Source organism: Octodon degus, unplaced genomic scaffold (assembly GCF_000260255.1).
Source record: "Octodon degus isolate 3935 unplaced genomic scaffold, OctDeg1.0 scaffold00168, whole genome shotgun sequence".
In the NCBI taxonomy this organism is placed as follows: domain Eukaryota; kingdom Metazoa; phylum Chordata; class Mammalia; order Rodentia; family Octodontidae; genus Octodon; species Octodon degus.
In genome coordinates, this window is record NW_004524744.1 from 633,122 (window position 1) to 650,809 (window position 17,688).

General features: G+C 35.7%; 1 protein-coding gene and 1 pseudogene across 5 annotated transcripts in view; one reads left to right on the forward strand and one right to left on the reverse strand.

The window, feature by feature from the left end:
* Positions 1–17,688, forward strand: part of Mrpl1 (mitochondrial ribosomal protein L1) — a 129,606-nt gene that overhangs the window by 54,281 nt on the left and 57,637 nt on the right. For all 5 annotated transcript variants that reach the window (XM_023703306.1, XM_023703309.1, XM_023703310.1 and 2 more), the window contains exon 7: positions 11,862–11,968. In XM_023703306.1, the coding sequence (XP_023559074.1) occupies positions 11,862–11,968 (107 nt within the window). The remainder of the gene's footprint in view (positions 1–11,861; positions 11,969–17,688) is intronic.
* LOC111813161 lies at positions 9,439–9,535 on the reverse strand (annotated as a pseudogene).

Below are 17,688 nucleotides of genomic sequence, written 5' to 3' on the forward strand. Positions count from 1 at the left end.
TAATTCTTTTGACCATCTCAAAGTCCTTTTTATTTTTTATTTTGAGACAAATTTTCACTAAGTAGCCCTTAGGCTGGCCTTGAGCTTGCAATCCTCTTGCCTTAGCCTCTTAAATATGGTACAGTAGCTGAGATTACAGGTGTGTGCCCTTGTGCCTGGCAAAGAACAAATTTTCTGACATTTTTGTGTTTGTATTGGTTCATCTACATAATGCATTTCGTGGTAACACTGCGTAGTGTTCTTGTGCTAATGCATACATACCTTAGCACAAATTGGGTCTATAAAAAGTACATACATGCTATATATGTACCACTGTTATTATTACTGCCTACCATTCTTAAGGTATTACTATAGAAGAACTTTTTCATGTCTTTGTACATCATTTCTACCTTCATAACTCTTGTTGAATAAGGGGATAATTGTTAGTGCCTACTATGTGCTAACCACTGTACTTAGTATTAAGAACTGAAAGATGACATTCCCCATTTTAAGAAGATACACATTGTGAGGGGTAGGCAATGAAGACAAAATGCTACATGAGAGGTTATTGGTAGAAAATGTACAAAATACTTAGAGAAAAGATAAACTTTTGTAGAATTAAATTATGTAAAGAAGATAACAGTAAAGCTGAGAGGGTAAAGCTTAATTATGAACAGACATTTGTTTTTGTGACATGCATGGGGAGTACATTCCAGGCAGAGGAAGTGACTTTCATTAATGCACAAAAGTAAGAGAGCCAGTTGTGTTCAGGAAATTATAAATAGCTTTCTATTGGTTGGTACATAAGGTGTTATCAGATAGTGGTAGCTAATGAGGCTAGACAGTAACAGGCAGTAGCCCAGGTCTTGGAGAGCTTTGTGTGCCATTCCATGGAGATTAGATTTTATCCTTTCCATAGACAGGAGTCATTGAGCACCATTGCTTAGAAAAGTGAGATTACATTTTTCTCACTAGAACAGGTATTCTGGGAAATACATAAGTAGTAGAGTGGCCATCTGAGGATGATGAATCTTGAAGAGTAGATACTAGTGTGAGGGGGTTATTGTAGTAGTATAGCTAAAAAATGAGGAAATAATCTGATAATGGCAATGAAGGTAGAAGACTGTCTTACAATATTGGGATAGAATTAACAGGAATTGATTAGATGTGGGATATAAGGGAGAAGAAGGAATCGAGAATGACTTTTGCTCTTGAGTAACCCAGTGAATAGTATTTTTAAAATAAATTTAAGGGAGATAGGGCAGGTTTGGGCATGATAGTAATATCACAGAGTGAGAGGGCAGGAGAATATAGGTTAGTGGGTGCAAATTTGTTGTGTATTACATGAAATAGAGTGAGAAACAAATGTACTCATTGTGCTTTCTAGAATAAATAAAAAACACAAGAGGAGATACAGCTTAAAACACTCGTGTATTAAAGAGAAATAAACAGTACATGAAATAGTATTTCTTGCTTAAAACAAAAGATGACTGTCAAGGAGGAACACACAAATGTTATTGAGTAGTAAATACCTATTAACCTAAAGACCCAAAACCAGTCTTATATTAAGTGGACTTTCACCAAAAGGCAGAGATTATAAGGTGATGAAAATGTAGCCTAACTACATATTGTGTATAAGAAACATAATTATATTTAAACACAAATAGACTGAAAGTAAAATGATGCATACAGGTATGCTGTGGAAATAGTATTAGTAAATTAGGTTGGCTATACTAATATGTACCTGACAAAATATACCTGTAAGCTGATAAATATTATTGGGGGAAAATGGTTATTCTATAATAATAAAATATATCCAAAAACATCTCTGAAAATGCATGAAACATGGCCGGGAGATAGCTCAGTGGCATATACACCTGCTTGGCAAGTGCGAGGTCCCAAGTTCGATCCCAGGTACTGGAAAAAAGAATAAAACATGAAACAAACAGGGCAGAGCTGAAAGAAGGAAAACTTAAGTATAGTTAGATATTTATTTATTTGTTTGTTTTTGTTTTTTAGAAATAGGATCTTGCTATATAGCTCAAGCTGGCCTTGAGCTCTCTTTGTAGCTCAGGCTGGTCTCAAACTTGCAACGATCCTCCTGCCTCAGCCTCCCTAGTACTGGGATTATAAGCATGTGCTACCACAACCAGCTATAGTTAGAATCAGTAACTGGAATATACAAACAGAAACCCAGTAAAGATATAATAGAGTTGAAGAACAAGCATCTTAATACTTCTGATAACTGTAGAACATATCAACCAACAACAGCAAGTGTTGTTTGATGGTAAATATTTACTACACTGGACCATTTTGGGGACTGTACTCTTTTTTTTTAATCTTTTTTTTTTTTTATAATTTTATTGAGAAACAAATAGCAATGAGACAGTTTTTGAAACTAGCAGTTAATTGGTAGGATTCTCACCCTGACTAACTATATATGCTGATGCCTGTATAAATTGTTTATTCCTATTTTTTTAAACATATATATCTATGAGTGCATTTCACATGCACAGAGACTAGTGCAATCAGATGACTGTCTTGAAGTCTATAAAATATATGATGACATTTATTTCTGAGACAAGTTTTGCCCAATTTAATAAGATGAATGAATTTAGTTGTGGCCTCAAAGGCTTGGGATATGCCAATGTTGGAATGAGCAAATGGAGTTTGGGCAATGCAAACTGATATGAGGCAGGACCCTGAAATGAATGTGTAAATGTGCACATGGATTGTGAAATCATGTCTGAAATTACGGACATGCACCTATGCACATGTGCTGTATCCATGAGGCTGGTTTGCTGGTGGGGATTATACTCTTAATTAAGCTTTAAATTCATTAATTGAAAATGAATACTCAGTGAGATTTCTACAATATGACATATAACAAATGAGTTAAATTAGAAGAAAATAACCAAGAGTAGTTTCAAAATACATTAAAATTGAACATCCCTCTAGCAAATAACTAAATACCTGATAAATTAGAGAATTTCTTGAACTGAGTAACAGTAAAAATACAACATGTCAAAACTTATGGGATGTAGTTGAAGCAATATTGTTTCCTTTTACTTGTTTTTATAGGGAGATGGTACTAAGAATCAAGTTTAGGGCCTTAAGCATTCTAGGTAGGAGCTGCACCACTGAGTTGCAGCTCTAGACCCATTTGAGGCAATTATTAGGAGAATTATAGCTTTAAAGGCCAATGTAGGAAGGAGCAGTTTAAAATCATTGTTCTTGCCTACACCTATGTCTTCAAGAGTTTTATCTATTTTATCTTAAGCACATTAAGTGTTTCTGTTTTAACATTTAGATCTTTTATTCATTATAATCGTAGTTTAGTTCATGGTAAGTGAGATGGGTCCAGATTCAATCTTCTGCATGTGGACAGCCAGTTTTCTCAGGTCCATTTATTAAAGAGATGTCTTTCCCAGGTGTGTTCTTTTCCTCATTGGCAAAGATCAAATAGCTGAATGTGCCTGGAGTTGTTTCTGTATTCTGTGTTCTGTTCCATTGATCCACATGTCTGTTTTATTGCCAGTACCATGCAATTTTTATCACTGTAGCTTTGTAGTATAATTTGAAATCTGGGACTGTGATGTCATCTGCTTTATTCTTGTTGCCCAGGATTGCTTTTGCTACTCTGGGTCTGTTCTGGTTCTATATGAGTTTTAGGATTTCTTTTTTCTAGTTCTGTAAGGAGTGCTCTTGGCATTTTGATGGGATTACATTAAATATCTAATAAGCTTTAGAAGTATAAACAGAATCCCAGTTGCTTAAGAAATGATACCAAGAATCAACAAATGAAATATCAAAATTAAAAAGCTTCCAGGAAGCTTTCCTGTTTCCAGTGAAGCACAACGAGCAAAGCAGAGAAAACATGCAGAATGGAAAAAAAATGGTCCAGTTATTCCTAGGATCCAGAACTAATATCTAGAACATATAAAGAACTTAAAAAAAAGGCCAATAAATACATGAAAAAATGTTGCATAACTGGCTGTAGAGGAATGAAAATTAAAACTACCCTGAGGTTCTACCATAGAAAAGATAACTGTAATAAAAAAAAATCAAACAGTAACAAATGCTGGCAAGGAAATGGAACTCTTCTACATTGTTGGGAATGTAAACTAGTACAATCACTGTGGAAATCAGTATGCAGATTCCTCAAAAAAGCTAAAGCTAGAATTTCCATTCCACTCAGTTATTCTTTTTGATTTTTTTTTTTTTTTTTTTTCCGGAACCTGGGATTGAACTCAGACCTTTGCGCTTGCTAGGGAACCACCCAGTTATTCTTGTAGGTATCTTCCTGAAAGAGTTAATGACATCATATATAGTGATAATGCATATCCATGTTTGTCGCAGCACCATTCATAATAGATAAATCTTGGAAGCAATCTATATGTCCATTAACAGATAAATGGATAAAGAAAATGTAGTATTTACACATAATGGAGTACTACTCTGCCGTAGATCTTCCTCAAAAGGGAAGGGGACCAGGAACTAGGGGAGGGGAGCAATGAAAAAAGAGTTAAGATATGTTATGTACATGTACCAGTGCCCCCCTAGTAATGTACTGGAATATTTCTGCTACAAATATGTAATAATGAAAATGGAGAAATAATATAGGGAAGAGAAGAAAGGCAAGATTTATCAAGCAGCTTTGGGGAGCCTTGGCAGGACTGCCATCATGTGCTTTACATTGATGCTTCACCATCTCATCTGTGAAATGGAAAAATATCTGGTTTGAATTTGAAGACGCTAAGAAGATAAGATAGGAAATGACAATCTATATGACCAGTCATCAAAAGTGGCAAAAACATAAAAACTGTACGGTGTCTAGTGATCATAAGAGGCTTAAATTGATCAGTGTCAGTCAGGCAGGGCATAATGAAGTCACAACTACAGACTCACAGACTAATTTGTGCCTGGTATTTCTGATTGATAGCAGAACTTCCCTGAGCTTCAGTTTTCTCATTCCAAACAGCTGCTTCTCAGGACTTTAGGGAAAGATTAAAGGAGGTAATAGACAAATAAAAGAACCAGGCAGGGCTGGGAAGCTAGCTCGTGGCATAAGTGTGCCTGGCAAACGCAAGGTCCTGGATACCAAAGAAAAAACCAGGCATTTAAAAATAAAATAATTGTTCTAGGTACCTACCTTGAGAAACTACCAAAAATGATGATAATGATGATGATGATGATGATGATGATGATGATGATGATGATGATCATTAAAAGAAAGAAAATAATAAATGTCACTGCAGCTATTATAGAAATAGAAGAAATAGAGAAACTCACAAATAGCAAAACAGGTTCTTTGAACAGGTTAATAAACTTGATGAATCTTTAGCTGGGCTATTTATTTAAAAATACTGGAAGACAAACTCAGCATGGTAGTACATGCCTGTAATCCCATCATTGTGGGAGACTGAGGCAGTATGGTCCACAAGTTTAAATCATGCCTGGGCATCATAGTGAAACCCGTCAAAATAAAAATGGGTAAGGGCATAATAGCTCAGTAGGAAGGTCCTTGGGTTCAGTCTTCAGTAACACCCCCGAAAATGGAAGATACAAATTGTTGATATCACATAAGGCGTCAGTACTGTATATTCCTCATAGACAATAAATGAGAAAATATTACTTTAATGACTATCCCAAATTATGAAATTGGTCAATTCCTAGAAATACACAAATTACCAAAAGTATCTGAAAGAATTACAGGGGGCTGGTGAGATGGCTCAGTGGTCTAAAGCACCTACTTAGAACAAACAAGCTTGGCAAAGCACAGGGACCACGGTTCGGTCCTCCAGCACCACATGCCAGCCCGCCCCGCCCCCTGGTGGGCTGAGCTGGCCACACACACACACACACACACACACACACACACATAAATAAATAAAAAAATTAAAAAAAAAAAAGAATTACAATATCTTTAACTCTATCAAGTGAAGTTGAATAGTAACTTACAATTTCTTCTAGTGAAAATCAGAGGCCAATATATATTATTAGAGAATTCCATTCAACATTTAAGAAAGAAATGATACCAACCCTTTGCAGCCCTCTTTAGAAAATAGTGAAGAAAAAACACCCACTCATTTTTATGAGTTCCATCTTACCCTATTATCACAGTTAGAGAAAGGCATCACAAGAAAACTACTGTTATTCCTCATAAGCATAGAAAGTTCACAAACCTTAGTCAACTATTTGAAAATTGAATTGATGTACATATTCATGTATTTTAACCAAAGAGATTTATTTTAAGAATACAAAGCTAGTTCAACATTTGAATATCTATATAATATACTATATTATAGAATTAAAGATTAAAAATCTTAAAGATTATGTCATGTAGGAGTCCCTTCCTGGTTCTCATCTCAGTCCAAGAAGTTAATATTTGTAATCCCAAAGATACGTTATTGGAATCCCACCAAGTTAATTCCAATCTACCACTCGCAGTTCAACCCATGGCAAAAGTAAAAATACTAAAACATATTTATAATTATTGGGGAGCCAAGGGGCCCTGAGTCCAGCCATGAAGATGGCTTTCCGGTGCAAAGAGACTGACCCAGGGCCTCACTGAGTTTTATTCAGTGGAGGAGTGCCTTGAGGAGGAATGACTGAGAATTGTGGGAAGTAGGTAACTATTGTGAACTGAGGTAGGTGGGTGGCCTACATTTACCTGTGCCATATGCAGAGAAGATATACAGAGAAAGTAATCTGCTTTATGCTATTGAGATAGTATCTAATGTTTTGGGGGGGTCTGGTGCTTCAGCTTTGATGTAGTCTTTCAAGCCCCAGGAAGTCATAGCCTCTATCTCGAGGCTTGATCCCAGCTGGTGAGGCTCGATCCCAGCAGACGGTGCGGAGCATTGGCTCTTCATCCTGTCTTGACCCAGCTCACATTAAAGAGCAGCAGGTGTAGGTTTCCAGGGAAACACGCATGCCACCTTCAAAGACTATCACCAGCACCTCAGTTAGACCAGTATCCATTGCTTAAGGCCAATTGAAAGGATAAACAGAAGTCCTAGCCAACTCTATACATATCAATATGAAGAAATAGGGTCAGGCTCAGTCAAAATGGAGACAGTTGCTTTTCTTTCAAGGAGAGCTGCTCAAGTGGTCCTCCACAATATCAGTAGTACCAGAAAAACTAACAAAATCCAGCATCTTATAAGAACTCTCAAGATAATAGAAATAGAAGACTTCCTTCACTTGATAATTCATGTTTGTGAAAAAGCATCCTTAAGGATGAGAATATTAAAATGGAATAAGATCATGAATATGTCAGTGGTCTTTATGTTCAACATTGTACTGGAAATCAGTGAAATAAAGAATATACATATAGGTGAGGAATAAAAAATTTACTTTTATTCCCAGATGATAACCTAATTGATATTCTAGTAAGTGAATCCTAGTACTATTAAGTAAATTTTGCAAAGTTCTAGGGTATAAGTTTAGTGTATAAAAATAAACTGTGTTTCTGTATACTAATAGACAAGATGAAATTTGTAAAAGAATTTTATTCATATGAGCATAAACAAATCAAACAGTAAATTTAATAAGAGTTGTACAAGAGTTAGTCATAGAAAACTGCTAAATGTTGCTGAAAATAAAGGAATACCTGGCTAAATGGAGAATTATACCTCAGCTTTGGAATTGAAAGTATATTATCAGAAGGCCATTCTTCCCAAAATTTTCTATAGACTTAATGCAACCCCAACCATATTCTCAGAGGACTTGATTTTTTCTTTTTATTCCCCACTACTAAAAATTGAACCTGGGGCTTCTGCACTGAGCTATATCAACAACACACACACACACACACACACACACACACACACACACACACTTTTTATTTTTTGAGACAGGATCTCATTAAGTCTGTACTGGGGTTGAACTTGTTTTTTCCTCCTACCTCATTCTGTATGAATAGTGAGATATAGGCAAGTGCCTCCATACCTGGTATCAGAGGGTTTAAAAAGGAAAAAAGACAAGACAGAAAGAAAGTTGAGATTATTTAGTATTTAAATTAAAATACAGAGAACCTAGAATTTTTAAAAAATGATTAAAAGAAGAACTAAGATGAGGATTTAACTCTGCTTAATTTCAGATTTTCCTATTGACCTATAGCAATCAGTACAGTGTGGGATGATAAGTAAAGGCAGTGAATATGGATGAAGCATGGAGAGTTAAAAAATGGACCTGAACCGTTTTGGTCAGCTGGTTTTCAACAATGTTTCCAATGTTACCTGAACTAGTAATAGTTTTTTGATGAATGGTGCTGAAATATTGGATTATTAGTCTACAATCATACAACCCTGAATGTGCTGATCTACTCTGAATTATTGGATAACCATTTCCTTATATCAGACACCCGAATTAATGAAATGGATCTTAGACCAAAATGTAAAAGGCAAGTCATGAGGTTCTAGAAAATTTTCTAGGAGAGAACTTTCAAAGCCTTGGATTAGCAAAGATTTCTTAGGGCATAAAACATTATGAGCTATGGAAGAAAACTGCTGAATTAGACTTTTATCAAAGTGTAAAACTTGGTAATGGAGAGGCACCTCTAGAAAATGAAAAGGCAAATAAAAATGAAAAATGAAAAGTCAAGCCATATATTAGGGGAAAATATTTGTCCTACTGACAAAGGGTTGGTTGCTATCTAGAATGTATAAAGAACTCACAACTTAGTAAGCTCTCCAATATAATTTTTAAAAAGGGAACAAAAAATTGAGTAGGTACTTTATAAAAGAATGTATACTGCTGCTGGTGAAACATATTACATTCTTCTAAACATCTTGGTGATTAGGGAAATGCAGATTAGGTAAAGACAAAAAAAAAAATGAAATCAGGCTGGGAAGATAGTGATCTAAGCACCTGCCTGGCAAGTGCAAGGACCCAAGTTCAATCCTGGGTTCCACATTCCATGCTGGCCACCGAAACTGAACATGGTGGCGCATGCCTGTAAACCCAGTGCTGGGGAGGCTGAAACAGGATCACTATGAATCTGAGCTGCATAGCAAGACCCTGTACTAAATAAAAAAATAAGTAAGAGCAAAGAAAAAGATTATTTACTTGTTTTAGGTTGGTACTGGCTTAAAAATTCAAGCCTGTACAGTCTTAACATCATTTATGGTTTTGTATTTGTAACTGTATAAATATATGTTCTGTATTTCATCAAATACCTTCACTTCTATATATTTTAATGAACTTTCCTCCTATTAAAAATTAACATGTAATAATTGTACATATTTATGGAGTACAGCATAATTCCATATGTGTGTATAATGTGTAATGATCAACTCAGGATAATTTACATCTCCTTAAACATTTATTTTGAAATATGGAATGCTTCAGAAATTGTCATCCTTAAAAAAAAAAAATGGGGCTGGGGAGATGGCTCAGTGGAATAAGCACTTCCCTGGCAAGCGGAAAGGCCTGAGTTCCATCCCCGGTTCCGCAAAAAAAAAAAAAAAAAGAAAGAAATTGTCATCCTTGAGGAAGGACCATTGATCTTTTCTGTATTGTTCCAATTGTAATGTATGTGCTGGGAAAGCAAATATTCTTTCCTTTTTAAGTCTCATTCTTTCCCACTTGTATTATTACAGGATATTAAACTCAAAATCATGAAGTCATTTATTTGTTTATTCTTCAAACAATAGTTTGTCACTTTTGCACCTTACTAATTACCTGCATATAGGTGGAGATACCAAGTGAGTGGTTGAAACCCATGAGAGCGGTTGTGGCTGGAGATACAAGTTTAGCAATTATGAGTGACTAAATGGTATTTAAAACTCTGTGTCTGGATGAGATCACTTGGGTGGGTGTGCAAGGATGCAAACAATAAAAGAAGTCATATGACTGAGCCCCAGGGTTGTAAAGCTAAGTCAAGTCAACAGATAAGAATGGAGTGGAACAGTCAGGGGGACTGTATTTCAGAGGACAAAGATATTGTGAGAAGAGGGGAGTTGTATGTGAACAGTTGTTGTGAGGTCAAGTCACATGATTTTAAGAAATGACTATTGAATTTGGCAATGTGAAGGTCATTGGAAAGGTCACTAACAAGATTATTTGCAGTAATGTAATGAGAATGCTAATCTGGTTGAAGTAGTTATGAGCAAATGAAAAGTATTGAGACAGAAAAGATATAAAGCCTTTTTCTTTTTGAGAACTTGTGTACTGATATGAAAGGCTATGTGAAGGCATAGGACACTTCTTGGATTTTAAAGATGGGAAGTTTTGTAGACTGTAAACTAATGGAAATTATTTAGGAGATTTTATAGCAAGTTTGTAAACTAGTAAGGATTATTTAGGAAGAGCAGGAAACAGCCATATGGAAAAGAAAAGGGAAGAGCAGTCTCCCTTTCTAAGTTAGTGAGAGTAGGATTCAGCGTACAGATGAAGTGAAGGGCATGTGGTAAAAGCAGTTTATTTGTAATGGCAGGAAGGAAGGTAGTGGTACATTCAGGTGTCACCAAATAATTTTTCAGCTCTAAGTACAAGCACTATTCTTTGAAAATAAAGAATGCATTAAAGAGGTTAAATAGAGTTATAAATAGTTTAGCCACTTGTCTCATTTTTATATTAACATCTTACTGTTGTATACTATGTCATACTGTATAGGACTCAATACATCAGAATGTGATACTGAAAAGTTAAGTCATCAAGTACTGGATTACTAAAATTAGATCTTTTGTGAGTTATATTTAGTTGAGCTATTAGATTTGAGTTAAAAAGTAATGACCAAATCATGGGACCATATAATTTACTTTTGGAGTTCTTTATGATTCCTTGGAAATTCTTATTTTCTCCCAGACTCTCTTTTTCTCTTTGGCATAGTTAAGCTCCTTTTATACCTTAATAGAGATCAAAGTGATGTTATAATTTAACAAATTAAGTTACAGTTTTCCTTAGGTGTTTTGTTTTGTTTTGTTTTATTTTTGTCTTTTTGCGATGGTCTCACTATGTAGTTTAGGCAGGCCTTGACCTCCCTTCGTAGCCCAGGCTGCCTCACACACCAGCATACCTAAGCTGCAGTACTTACCTCTTGTCTCTGGCCAGTTCCTGTGGCCATTTGCACGGGAACAAATGCCTCCAGACTTTATTATTCATTGTGGTATTGTTTCCACTGCTAAATTGTGCTATATTTTAGTGCTTCATTTCTTTATGATAGGGCAGATCACAGAATTCAGTACAGAGGTAGATAAAATGTCCTGAAAACATTTCAAAGCTGCACTTTTAGCTTTAAACACAGATTATTTTATAAATATTAATTGTTAACCTATGTTATAAAGCAGAGTAGACATTATTGCATCTATTGTCTATAGTGGTATAAGAATATTACCACAAATTTAGTGGCCTAAGAACAATAGTTACTTCCTCACTATTTCTGTGTGTCCAGAACAGATGTAAGCTGAGCAGACTTCTGCTTGAGGGTTCTCACATAGCTGGTGTCCCCTCAGCCTTGACTGAACTCTCAGACTCTGGCTTGTTGGCAGAACTCAGTTCTCAGGGGCTGCTAGAATGGAGGGTTTTAAGTTTGTTGCTGGCTGTCATCCCAGCTCCTTGCCCTGAGGTGAGTCCATGTGACAGCTCAAAAATTTGCTGCTTGCCTCTTTATAGCTAGTAAGAGCCTCCTCCAAGGTAGGTCCTAGTAGTGTAGTCACATGCATATAATCACTATCTTGTGGTTAGAGGCCAGTAGTGGGCCTCATCTACCTATACCCAGTGGGAGGTGATCACACAAGAGATGAACCAGGAAATGGGAACCCTAGTTGCCACCCACAAGGCTGCCACAGCTTGTAATGTGTATATGTGTTAATCAGCAATTTTTGTTACTTGTTTAGTTGTAGTAATAATTTTGGATTTTTTATTTTTCTATCCAGATTCCATTGGCCGTGACATTCCCAAAATGCTTGCATTATTTAAAAATGGACATGAAATTAAGGTAGATGAAGAAAAGGAGAACTTTCTTACAACCAAAATAGCAACGGTAAGTTACAAGGAAATGATTAAATAATCTTTTCTTTTTTGTTTAGTTTATTACTGAATACTTTATAAAATACATTGAACTTGCCTTTGCATCTAGCATTAGAAGTGGTACTAAAAACATAGAGTCCACCAAAAAAAAAAAAAAAGTATGCACACTTCAGAAAAAGGAAAATAATAGGTTGTATTTTCAACAGATGGTGTTGCCATAAAATGAGGAGACCACAGAGGATGTTACATATCAGAGTAAACCCACTATATTGTCTACCCTTAGAAAAGCAATTTAAAATACATGTGCGGCAATCTCAATGACCAAGGTTACCCAAACCACCATTTGCCATATTAATAAATGGTTGGAAGTTAATGGCCACTGCTTTGACCATCTGTGGTAATTATAGAGGCCAGAGGTAACTTGTATTAATTTCATGATGTTTCAATAAATTTAATATTAAAATATTTATGCAAGTTTTTCTTTTCCTTCGGTATGTATACATTTTTTGGCAGAGTGTGTGTGTGTGTGTGTGTGTGTGTGTGTGTGTGTAATTTTTTCTTATTCTATATATTGAGTGCATAGATTTTAATGGTACCTGATAATTTTCTTCTATAATTATGTGCTACTTATTGACATTTATTTGTATTTTACCTTACCTATTTATGCTAAGTATGTATTTTTTGTTATCTAATGTTATTGAGAGTAGGTTGTAAATCTTGTATATCCTATAAAGCATACAATGCTGAGCATATAGTAGGTATTTAGAAATAATTAATGGAATCAAGTAATTTATTTTCATGAATTATGTCTGATTTAAAAATTGCCTATTTATAAAATCAGTTTTCAATTCCATTTTTAGGACACTACCATAGATATATTAGGGGTATAGAACTGTTGATTTACTGTTTTCACTACCTGTATATTTAAAGTTATTTGCAAATATATATTTTTATAGTGCAAAATCTTGGAAGTGTCTAATATATAATTTTTTCTCTGTTCATAACTATCAGAATAATAATAATATTGAGAGCAAAATTTAAGCGGTGCCTACCAAATGTCAGGTGATATTGTAAATACATCTTGTATATTTTCTTTTAATTCTCAAGCATATGAAAAATAAAATTATCATCCGCATTCTATAGATGAAAGCATGGAATCCCAGAGAGGTTAAGATTTGTTTCCATGGTGTAGGGCTGGCAGGATAGCTCAGCAGACCTAGTGCCTGCTTAGGAAAGCACAGGGACCAGGGTTCGATCCTCAGCACCACATGCCTTGCTGGCCCTACCCCTGGGCACACTGAGCCAAGACCTGGTATGGTGGTGCATGCCTGTAATCCCAGCACTGGGGAGGCTGAAAATAGGAGGATCACTAGAAGTCCAGTCTATGTAGTGAGACCCTGTACCAAATACATTAAAAAACAAACAAAAATAAAAATTTTTCCATGGTCTTACAGTAAAAGTGAGGCAGAATAGGTAAGTATTTGAGTTGTGTCTGTATCCTCAAATAGCCAGGCTTTTATCCCATGCCATCTTGCTTTATGTCTGGAATTATTTTTGTTATTGTCGCTTTCTCCTCCTGTTCTGTTCTGTTATTTTTTTTTCTTTAAGATTGATTGATTGATTGATGTCGTACAGGGTCTTGCTATGCAACTTGAACTCGTAGTGATCCTCCTGTTTCAGCCTCTCCAGTGCTGGGATTACAGGTGTGCACCACCATGCCTGGTTTCAGTAGCCAGTACAGAACGGTGCGGGACGGCACAGCATGCAATACTGGAAAGTGAACCTGGGTCCTTGCACTTGCCAGGCAGACACCTAGACTACCACGTTATCTCGCTGGCACCTCCTGTTCTATTCTTAAGAAAAATTCTACATTGTATCTAGTAGCTAGTATTCCAAGCTAGTTGAGCTGTGTTCACTGTAGATCATGGGAATTATAGAAAAGCATTCATCTAGCTTTAAGGTGGGAAAACTTGCCTTAGAAAGGGAGTGCAGGGGGCTGGTGAGATAGCTCAGTGGTCTAAAGAACCTGCTTAGGCAAGCTTAGGCAAGTGTAAGGACCGTGGTTCAATGCCCAGCACCACATGCCAAAGCCCTGCCCTTAGGACGGCCTGAGCTGGCCACAGTCTGGTTGTGGTGGCATACACCTGTAATCCCAGCATTGGGGAGGCTGAAAAAGCAAGTGGATCACCATGAATCCGAGCAGTGTGGTGAGACCCTGCAACAACCAAATACATATTTTAAAAAAAGAAGAGAGGAAAGGGAGGCAGCAGATGTCTGTGACCAGGGATTGTGGACCTCCTACTTGCAGCATTATCATCCAAGCTCAGCTTCGATTTACTTGGCCTAAGCACTATAGAATCTAGTGTTGAAATTTCCTTGTTCCCCAAAGTCATTGGCAGTGCTTTTTATTTGTTAGAGTTGACAACACTGTCATAGAAGAAGCAAACAAAATATCCAGATACAGACTCTAAGGGTTATTCTAGAGCTATAGAGACTTGAATTTGAATGCCTGTTCTATGTAAGAGACGATAGACTTCCAACTGTGCTTCAAATTTCCTCATCTATAGAATGTGTATAGTAATACCTATTTTATAATGTGGCCTTGAAGATTAGATAAAATTTTTAAATGGTAGTACTTATTGGTGCCATTTTTGTGGTTGGCTTTTGGGGACTATAGAATATTCTTATACTATTCTTTATTAAAGATATACTTTCAGTATATTCAGTAGTTAATAATTTATATTTTCCCTGAAAAGTATAAGAAACCATGACATGTCATTTAGTGTTTTAACAAATACTATAATGTTTAAGACATAAGTTCCTGGGCTGGGATGTAGCTCAGTAGCACAGTGCCTGGCTGGCAAGCACAAGGTCATGAGTTCAATTACTTGTACCAAAACGCAAAAAACAAACAGACACAAAAAGACATGAGCTTCAGATCTTACTGCTTGGATTCTTTGGAGACAGATTTTTCTTTTTTTAATTCAATGAAAAAGCAGTTAATGTATATGTTTAAAGAGAATCTTCTGTAATACTGAACCTCTTATGATATAGTAGGAGATTAAGTGTAGATTTTTAGATTCATTCTGTTGTGTTTCTTTCTAATCATAGTGCTGTGTTTAGAAAGAAATGTATCATGTTGCTTTCTGAGTCTGTTTTTCCCTGTTTATAATGTCCCTGTATGTAAAATGGTGGTAAGATATGTGCTGCTAGAGTAGGAAGGAGTAGATGAGATAATAACATAACAACTATGTAGCACACTGCATGTGGTTTAGATGGAGAAACAGAGACCTAATTTTCTTTCCCACCTAAAACTGAGCATTACCTTAATACCAAAACCAAAGAAAACTACCATACAACATCATTCATGAACATAGAAGTAAACATTTTAAATTAAGTTTTAACAAATTAAATCCTGGAGAATATGAACAAGACAATGTATATCTTGACTGCCTTAGCCTACTTTATCATGCTGTAGCAGAAGACCTGAGATTGTATGATTTATAAAGAATAGAGGTTTAAGACTGAACATGGTGGCATGCACCTGTAATCCCAGCACTTGGGAGGCTGAAAGCAGGATTACTATGAGTCTGATCTATGTAATGAGACCCTGTAGATCCTATACTAAATACATTTTTAAAAAAAGAAAAAAAGAATAGAGGTTTATTTTGTCACATGATCTAGAAGGAGGGAAGTTTCAGAGCATGGTGCCAACACTGGCAGGGGCCTTGGCCTGCCTCATAATGTGGCAGAAACGTGTCAGGATAGTCAGGCATGTTGAAGAGGAAAAATAGAGGCTGCCTTGCCTGATAAGAACTTGCTCCCTAGAGAACAAATCCATTTTTGTGGAAAAGGCTTGAATCACTGTTAACCTCCTAACCATTTCTTAGGTCCCATTTCCCAACATTGCCATAATAACAGTCAAATTTCAGCTTGGTTTTTGGATAGGACAAATTACTTTCAAATTTTAACAGTGACCAAGAGAATTTATCCTAGAAATGCCAAGTTTAGTGTAACATTCAACAATCAATCATTGTAGTTCTCAAATTGAAAGACAAAGTCAATAAACTTAATAGGTACAGAAAAAGTATTTAACAGGATCCAAATACTGATTTAAAAGTTTCAACAAACTTGGAATAGATGTCTGTGTCCTCGGGCTTGGGCTGGGATGCTGCACAGTGATAGTATGTGTGCTCAGTAGGTGTGACACCTGGGCTGCTGTCGCCAGCATTGCCTCCCCAAAAGCCAAGATCCTTAATCTGATAAAGGATATTTAAGAAAAGGCAAGTGTTGATGTCATACTTAGTGACAGAAGACTAACATTACTTCACTCCTAAGATGAGGAACAAGACTAGAATATTGATTCTTATTGCTTCTGTTCCCTGGTGATCTGGGGTTTTTAGGCAGGGTGGTCAGGCAAGATTCAAGGTAAAAAGACATGTAAAATGGAAAGAAAGAAGCAAAATTGTCATTATTTAAACAAAGAAATGAGTTAAGTATGGTTGAAAATACAAACTCCTATATAAAAGTCATTTTTTTATACAACAGCAGCAAACAGAAATTAAAATTTTAAAACAATGAATGCCATTTCCAGTCATATCAAAACTATGAAATAGGATAAATCTGACAAAAGATATGAAAGACCTGTATACTGAAAACTTCAATATAGTTGAAAGGAATTAAGGATCTAAATAAATAGTCAGATGTACTTTGTTCGTGCATCAGTAGACTGAATTTTTTTTTTTTTAAACCAAGGATTGTACTCAGGCCCTTGCGCTTGCCAGGGAAGCGCTTATTCCACTAAGCCATCTCCCCAGCCCCTAAACTGAATATTGTTAAGTGTCAGTTATCCCCCAAGTGAGCTATTGATGTTTTCAAAGTTGCGGTCAGATTTTTCTTCTAGAAACTGACTATCTGGTTCTAAAAGTCATACGGGATGTAAAGGATCTCAAATAACCTAAGTAGCCTTGAAAAATAACAAATTTGGAAAACTACCTGATTTCAAGATTTGTAAGGCTGTAGTAATTAAGATAATGTGGGATTGATGTCAAGAGATAAAGTAGTCAGTGGAATAGAGTAACATAAAGGACAAAAGACCAAGACACTAATGGACAGTTGAGTTTTAAAGGTGTAAAGCATTTTTAGTGGATAAGGCAACAGAAGGTACTAGAATAATTAAATATTTATATGCAAAAAAATGAACTTTAACCCACATTTTAGACAGTTTATAATAATTAGCTGAAATGTATTTAGAAAATCTAAATGTAAGGCCTAAAATGATAGTACTTCTGGAAGGAAAAGTTGGGTGAAAGAATGATTTCATAGATATAACACCAAAAATATGCATGGAGGAATATGTTGATAAAGTGCCCTTTATAAGAATTTAAAAGCTTTTGATATTTAAAAACATTAAGAAGAGAAATCATAGATTACCAAAAATATTTGCAAATTATAAACTCTTTAAACTCAATGCTACCCTAATTTTTAAAAATTGGCAGAAGATTTGAACACACTTCACAAAGAGATACAACAAATAACACAGAAAAAGGATGTTCAGCATCTCTAGTCATTAGAACAATGTAAATTAAAACCATAGTGAGCTATCACTGCTCATCTAGTAGTGAATAAAATTAAAAAGACTGGGGTATACAGATGAATGTCCATTTTGTATCTGTGTATTCAAAGTGGTTGGGATAGATATATAGTTACATTCTGTTAATGAATAGAATGATT